The 7831-nt window shown below is 44.2% G+C and overlaps 1 protein-coding gene across 1 annotated transcript in view; it reads right to left on the bottom strand.

Annotated features, from left to right (window-relative positions):
- Nucleotides 1-7831, bottom strand: part of PTPN3 (protein tyrosine phosphatase non-receptor type 3) — a 72034-nt gene that overhangs the window by 44378 nt on the left and 19825 nt on the right. Inside the window, 4 exon segments of the mRNA XM_007449792.1 lie at nucleotides 613-676; nucleotides 1830-1918; nucleotides 4781-4868; nucleotides 6020-6140. Of these exon segments, the coding sequence (XP_007449854.1) occupies nucleotides 613-676; nucleotides 1830-1918; nucleotides 4781-4868; nucleotides 6020-6140 (362 nt within the window).

Below are 7831 nucleotides of genomic sequence, written 5' to 3'. Positions count from 1 at the left end.
GAAGAGCGGGCATCTCAGATTCATAACGACCGGTTCAAATTCCAGCTCCTCCGCGCCACTAGCTGTGGGTCTCTCACGTCTAAGTTGCTCTTCTCCATGTGGAAAACCAAACTGAGTTACCTGGAGAGCTGCAGAGTCCTCCCATGAGACATATACGCAAGGCCACCGTGCATTTTAAACACATCAAGGGAAGGAGCTGACCTTGCTGACTTTTATTGCTACTCTGCAGTGGGCTCGGCCAGGTGCTTTGACCAATGGCACTTCTTTCTAAATCTGATGATTCCCTGAGAACTGGGTATTGTTGCATTCCTGTAAACAAGGTAACTCAGACTACAGGAGGTTAAGTAACCCGCCCAACTGGTGAGTGGAAGAGCTAGGACCTGAAACCAATGTCTCTGACTGCAAAGCAAGTGACTTCCTCAGCCAGATAAGCAGAGTGAATTTCACAGAAGACTGCGGGGCCCTCCAGACCCTGATGCCCACTTTCCTTCCACCGTTTGCAACGTTCTTTCTTCCCTGTTACACGTACGACAAATTCCTGTACCTGCTGAAGGACTAAGGGCTGAACTGGCTAAAAACACAAGAACCAAAGCAAGCATAGGTACAACTCACCTGTTTTTGTCGCTGATGTATAAAGAATTTTTTCCTTTTGAAAGAAATTTTTAGAATGTTCACCCTGCAAAAAAAGTAAAACACAACACAAAAGAAGCACATCAGGGAGCAGCCAGGTTGCAGCTGGCGCCTCTCGGCGTGTGTTCTCTAGTCCACGATCGTGATGGCTGGGGGCTCTCGGCTTCCTAGACTTTGCTTCAGCGCAGAAAGGATGGCGGCCCCATCACCTCGGCCAAACACTAAGTAGCTGACTGAAGCTGAGTGGCACATCAGGGCCCCTGGTTTATGATGTAGCTCTTAAATAACAAGGACCATGGGCAATGCGCTCTCTTTGCTGTCAGCTGCTTTTGTGATACTGCAGCTCTGCTAGGGCTGGTGTGTACCTGGGGAAGACAGCTGAGGGCAGTGTGGAGCAGCAGAAGGAGGACAGACCTGCGTCCGCATCCCAGCTGCTTCGCAAACTTAACAGCCACTCAATAGCCGCGTGTCAAGTAGCCTCTCTATCGTTTGCATAGTAACACAATTATAGCCACCATTAACAGCCTTTTTTATACTTAAAGCTTTACAAGCAGCCCCTCTACTAAGCCTTGCAATACTCCTGAAAAGTACGTATCATTATACCCAGCTTTCAGATGAGGAAACTGAGGCTGGGAGACAGCGCTTAAGTGCTCAAGATCATTCAAACCAGGAATGCTTGGAGCCAGGATCTGAGCTTGTGCTCGTAAGTCCTCCACCATGGAGCCTTCTGAACAGTGGGGACAGCACTGCCTTTCTCAGATTTGTGAGGATTCAAGTCTGCCGGATCCCCTGAGTTTTTAGACCAGAACTGTGGGCACTTGATAAAACTTCAATTAGTAACTAAGGAACTGCCCTGAAAATACAGCTCCTGCCCAGAGGAAGTTCTCTGAACCCTGGCTAACGTGCCGCCCAGGAAGGATTCCTTAACTCCAAAACCTGCCTTGTGTTGTTTTATCCAGGTTTCACACGGTATCCCAAACCATAGGGTGACTGGGGAGGAAGGGGATGCTGATAGAAACCAAACTGATTTTCCCAAGTACTGAATCTGGATTAATTGTACAGGTCAGAGGTAAAAACTTGGGAGAAAGTCTCTGTCCCTTCTTTAGAAAGAAAAGTTTAAAATTAGAGGTACCATTACTTTTGTTCAGCATATTTTTAAAGCACGATTCAGAAAATAATTAGAACCGGTTTGCACTTACCAAGGATAGAAACTTGTGCAAATATATTTTCGGTACACAGCGATGCCCACAGAAGCAATTCCAATCATTAGATCTAAACTGTGCAGATCCTGTAAAAAGGAAGGATCTCAGATTCACAGCGTGTTACTGTCATGCTTATGCCCTCTGGTAACTTAAGCACCCACGCTTTTATAAATAGCACTACATGTAAGCTCCAAAAGGAAAATTACAGAAAACAGGCAAAAATCTCCTCTTAACAGATACTTAAGATCCAAGTACTTAGCACCAAATTCTTCTAAGGTGAAAATACATTGCCTGACAGCAACACCTGGGTTCTGCCAGTTTACAAAGTTACCACCAGGCAAGCTCACTCATTCCACAGAATCACAGAAATGAACATTTGCCTTTACATTTTCAACAATTAGTATCAGACACCATATTAAAATCAGAAATGCCTCGTCCCCCGCACAGCTTTAAACAAATCTCAACTCCCATCACTGAAAAGGCTTTAGCTATTAATATGAAGTGTGGAACTGCTGATTCTAAACCCAATGAAAAATAAAATATGGCTTATAAGTCCAATATAGTCAACATTTATTAAGAGCCCATGTGCTAGGCATTGCCACAGATAATGAAGGTAATAAAAGGAAGATACAGCGACTACAAGATATAGTCCATTAAATCCATTTGAGAATGAAAATTTTAAAATAAACAGTGCCTTCCCTTGAGTCGTCTATATCCCTACTTACCCAATCAGATACTCGTAATTTTAAAGAAGGGGCAGAGTTACCACTGGATGTGAACCTTAGGTTTGCCACTTACTAGCTGTGTCGGTTTGGGCTACTGGCCTCAGTTTTTCCTTTTGTACAATAAGGATTGTCGAACCCACCTCTAAGAGTTTTATCAAGCTGCACTTAGAGAATATAAGAACGTATTGGCATGCGGTAGGTATAAAAAATGTTCATCCCCTTCACCTCTCAAGAGACAGTGGGACAAATCATTTATGAACAGTGATGTGAACATGGGGAGTTGGAGAAACTGGCCGAAGCAAACACTGCTGATCCCGTTGTGGAAAGTCCAGAGAGTAATCACTATTGGGCACCCAACTGAAATCACATGCTTAAAGCAAAACCAAATTGGCAAGTTGAAAACCAGGGTTGCATTAAACATGATACTTGGGATCAGAATATAGGGAAATATTAAGCAGGTGGGACAGAAAATTAGCAAACAAAATAAAAATCAAGTGCAGAATGAGGAAATAAATGAATGCTTTGTGTGGGCCAGTGACGTGGGTCTCAAATCTCCTGGTTCTGTGGTCATCACGGTAGCATGGACAGTCACTGTTTGCTAAATTCCTGTGCCCATCTCCAAACCTCCCAGCTTGTGGAGCAGGACTATATGATTAGCTGATGAACAGCTTTGCTCAACAGTTCATTGGCTGATGAACAATGAGCAGAAGTAATGAGTCCCCTCTGGGCCGAATCATTTAAGAGCTGGTGTGCAGCCCTCCAACTTCCTCTTCCCTTGGGACAAGCATGAGGCCACACGTAAAGATGGTGAAGCCACCAGACAGAAGCAGCCTAGGCTGCTGAATCACTGCACAGAGGAGGGCTGCCCTGGAGAGCCACCAGGACTCATATAGCTTTTGAACTACTGAGAAATAAGCTCTGTGATATCAAGTTACTGATTTTCAGGGGGTTTTGGTTGATGCAGCATAGCCAAGGGTAACCCAACTCCCTCTGATACCACGGGGATGTCAGGCAGACAGGTAATCAACTGGTGTCAGGACCTTCATGAGACCCTGGGGGTGCGGGGAGCACAGATCAACTCAGGCAGATGTAAAGCCCACTTCACCATTGAAGAAAGGGTTCCACAACATTCTACCAGACAAAACAGTATTTGCAAGTGGAATAAAAATTAAGTCAAGTCCCAAAGTTGATGTTTTGTAAGATCCGTATCTTTTTCCTACTTTATTACCTATGTTATATCCTGTACACTGCACAGTTAGGGGATTGAAGTAAGAGAAAAGAAATGAAAGTGTTTCTATGAATTGCAAAAATATTATTTAAATGTAAACTTTGGTAATTTACTCAACTTCCCTGAGCCTCAGTTTTCTCACCTGTAAAATGGGGTGATTAGAACACATTTCCCAAGGCTGCTATAATCTTTAAATGAGACCTTATGGTCACATATGAAAGCATCTGGAACAATGGCTAGTATGGACTAGGTGTTCAACCAATATTTGCTTCCTCTGGATATGATGTGGGCCAATTACGGGTAGAAAATGTAAAGGTCAGATGCCAATTAGACAGTGCTGGGGTCACACACTGAAGCCATTACTTATGTGCTATATGACCTTTGATAAGTCCCTGAGTATCAGTTTCTCCATCTGTAAAATGGAGGAAATGACAACACTTACCTCATGGCATTACAGTGGGAAATAAATAGGGACTGTGTCTGGCAGTTAGAAATGGCTCAGCAGATGATAGATATTAATCAATTTTATTTAAAAAGTCACAACCAATTCAAAATACTTGATTTTCATAAACATGCCATCATAATAGAAAACTATCATATTTGAGTACATAATTAGCTCTAATTTGAGCAGCACTAAGATTAAGTAGTAGAAACCCTGGCTCATTAAAGAGCCACTTGGAAAATGGAACTCTATACATTTTTCACCTCTTTAACCATGAGATGGTCTTACAAAAATTACTTGTTTCTAACCCCCGTAACCCCCCAAAAGTAAAAAGTCTTCAAGTATGACAGCAAACATGAAAAAATCCAAGTGGATAAATAACCAGCAAAACTCAATATTACTTTATAAACCTTTCAGGTATCTTAAAAAAAAAAAAAAAAAAAAAAGGTCTTTTTTATTATACTGGAAAAGAGATAGTTTCAAAGAAGCTTTCAGATGTTCAGAAATTAAAATTAAAATAACTTTTGAATTACACCATGCTGAGGGTACCTACCCTACCACTGTGCAGCTCCACTCCATAGAAGTCGAGGGTCCGTGCTATGTTGATAAAGCAAGATTCTGCTTCTGATTGCTTTAGCCCACTACAAAGGCAGACAGAAGATGCAGAGTTCACCCAGTAAACAGAATATTAACTCCGATTTTTAAAATTAATAAAAATCTAAAAATATTGATACCATTACTATAAGGTTATTAAATGCCTTATATTATTCATCTTAAACAATCAACCCCCAAATGCTAGTAAACTACGTGTTTCTTCTTGTCCACTGAATATGACTTCATCTAGCCCTCTCGTTCCTCTATTAAAAAATACCTCACATTTAGTAGGTTCTCAATATTCAGAGATAAAGACTGTCACCTTCTGGAATTCCCACCCTACCTTTTCCAAGTCCCTAAATTAGTACATGCTCTTTAGGTCTTTCTGCCTTTATCTATCCTTTTAGCAGCAGCCTCAAACTTCCAAACGTCACTGTACTATTTTAGGATGCTGGCTCCTGCCTGGACAGCAATTCTGGGAGAGGATTGGCAGTGCCTTTTTGAAGGGACACTGGTTGCTTAGGCCTTTGTTTCTATGGCCTTCCTGAGAATGTAAGGTCCCTTGAGACCTGGCCTTCTCGGTCAGGGTGGCCCTTATTTGACCTGAATGGACTGAATGGAGCCACTGCAGCTTTAAGTGAAAGGAGGCAAGGGAAGAGGAGGCCAGAATCGGGCGAATCTGCTGGAGTGGAGGCTTGGCCCGAGGCAGCTGCGGAAGGGTGGTGCTCCCTTCTGGAAGGAAGGTGGTTTTCCCAACTGAACCCAGAGAGGACGGGGATTCACCCAGCCTGTCAGCACCTATATCTGTCTGCCTGTCTATTCAAAACCACCTGAAGGAACGGCTCGTTTCATTAAATATGGGAAACTGTTAAAAGGTTTGCCTGGTAGGGTCAATCTGTGGGGCAGTCAGATTTAAAATGGGCATTTCCTTCAGGAACTAACGGATTTCAATGACATCCTGAAAAAGAACGAAGCAAATTATCCTGAACTCTCATAGGATTTCACACTTTACAGAAATGCTAGTTATGCCAGATACATTTGCCATCATAAGAGCTCAAAGGTTCACAAACCCCCGACATCCTGAAAGAGGATTCATAAGCAAAAGCAAGAGAAGACAACATCAAACCCAAAAGGGGACACGAGGTCTGACAGTGCCCGACCTGAGTTCCCAAAGTAGGTCACCCGCCCCTCCTCTCACCTGTGCTGCTCATGGAGCGCCTCCACCTTCGCTAAAAAGTCCTCATTCTGATCCGGTATGAACTGACTATCAGAAAGATAGCCCGGAGGATGAATGGAAGAATCATGGTCTCCAAAATGAGCTATCAAGACAGAATGAGGGGAAAGCACCTTTTCAATGCGGTCTGTATTTACAAGCATCTGTAGCATCACAAGAAAAAACATTCATTGGAAACACTCTTCTCAAGAAGTTCTGCTACCACGTGAACTTGAGCTTCTCATTAGCTCCAGAGTCCACACTTATCACCTGATCCCTACAGGCTAAGTACTGCCGTGCATGCTCCAGCCAGATCCTGTCTTCCCAAGGCCACACCACGAGGGAAGGGGGAGCCTGTTCAAATCTAGGTTCTATTCTAATCCCACACCTGTTCCATACTCTGTGGTCAGCACAGCATTGGCGCTCATATCCCTGGCTAAAGAAAAACAAGAGAAACCACTCAGAAAAATGTCATGCTCTATGTGGCAGGCACTGTGCAGGCTCTCTGTAGTATTCCAAGGTTGTTATAACACTGGACCAACCTGCTCTAAAAGATGGGTGTGGGCAGAAGAGACCACTGTCTGCATCTTGACCTACTTCCCTGGCATTCAGGGAAATGTGGAAGAAGGTGTTCAGAGGCCACAGGGGTGGGATGGGAATGGGTGAGGCTGAAGAGTCTGAGCCCTGGCACAGCTGAGGGCACGGTTCTTAGGAAGAAGGAACATTCTTACAGGAGTCGGAAGATAGGGAGACCGATGCTGGCGCTGTCACGGAAATCATGCTGGGGACCAGCAACTGCAGAGGGAAAAGGAAGGGGGGCCTTACAGAGGGACTCCCAGGCTGGTCTTTGGGCCAAACGGCACTTCTCTTTTGAGATCTGTGACTGCCATCTGCAGACAAGATTCACTGATGTCTTGGTGTGACAGGTATTCTTGAGAGTTGTGCAGTGCCCACCCTGTACAAGTGCACATAGCAGCCCTGAGAACTCAAACTATCTGGTTATCTGGACCCTTGAAGAGACTGGGGAAAAGGACCCTGTGTGGGCAGCCAAGGATCTGGCTGGTGGGACCGAAGGACACCTGCTTCCCTTCTCCAAGACTGTCCTCCCACCTGCTATAAAAATAGGAGTGAGGAAGACTATTCTAGCTCTGATGGGCACTTAATCTAGTATTCTGTTTTCTTGACAAACAAAAAACCCTATTTCATCGTTTTCTTAAAAATATCAACCTTGATATTTCCAAAGGTTTTAATAAATTCTTTTTGCAGCTGGCTCCAACGTCAGGAGGCTTCTAAGGACTCACGATTGTTTGAGTAGCCATTCAACAGAGAAGATTTCTAAATCAAATGACTCCTTCTCTGTCTCAAGGGCAGGGGTTGGGGAAATCTTTGGTCATGCTTTATACTCAGTTTCAGAAGGGAAAGAAGCGAGGTAGTTGCTTAGGTGAATTTCATCCCAAAGTTGAAAAGTCAGATGCAAGGGTATCTTTCTTTACACCTACTCAGCCTGGGGCTCACCCTCCTCAACTGCCATCACACACAAGGGCTGCTCTTTGAGATCTGCGCTGTAATGAAGGGATCTGTGTCCTCCTTACACTGTTCCTTCAGGGCTGGGAGTGGGTCAGACTCATCTTTCGGGCCTTGTGTCCAGGCATGGCACATAGTAGCTGCTCGGGTGTTTGGAACTCACCTGCAGAGAGGCTACTGCAAAGTTCAGTTTTGGAAGGGGAAAAGGGCAGAAAGCCAAGTGACCTACACATACAGACTTGGTCATGGGCGGACCACAGGCCACGAAGGCCA

The sequence above is a fragment of the Lipotes vexillifer genome, unplaced genomic scaffold (assembly GCF_000442215.2).
Source record: "Lipotes vexillifer unplaced genomic scaffold, Lipotes_vexillifer_v1.1 scaffold230, whole genome shotgun sequence".
NCBI lineage: Eukaryota > Metazoa > Chordata > Mammalia > Artiodactyla > Lipotidae > Lipotes > Lipotes vexillifer.
Note: the sequence above shows the minus strand (reverse complement) of the source record. Positions and strands in the feature narration are given on the sequence as shown.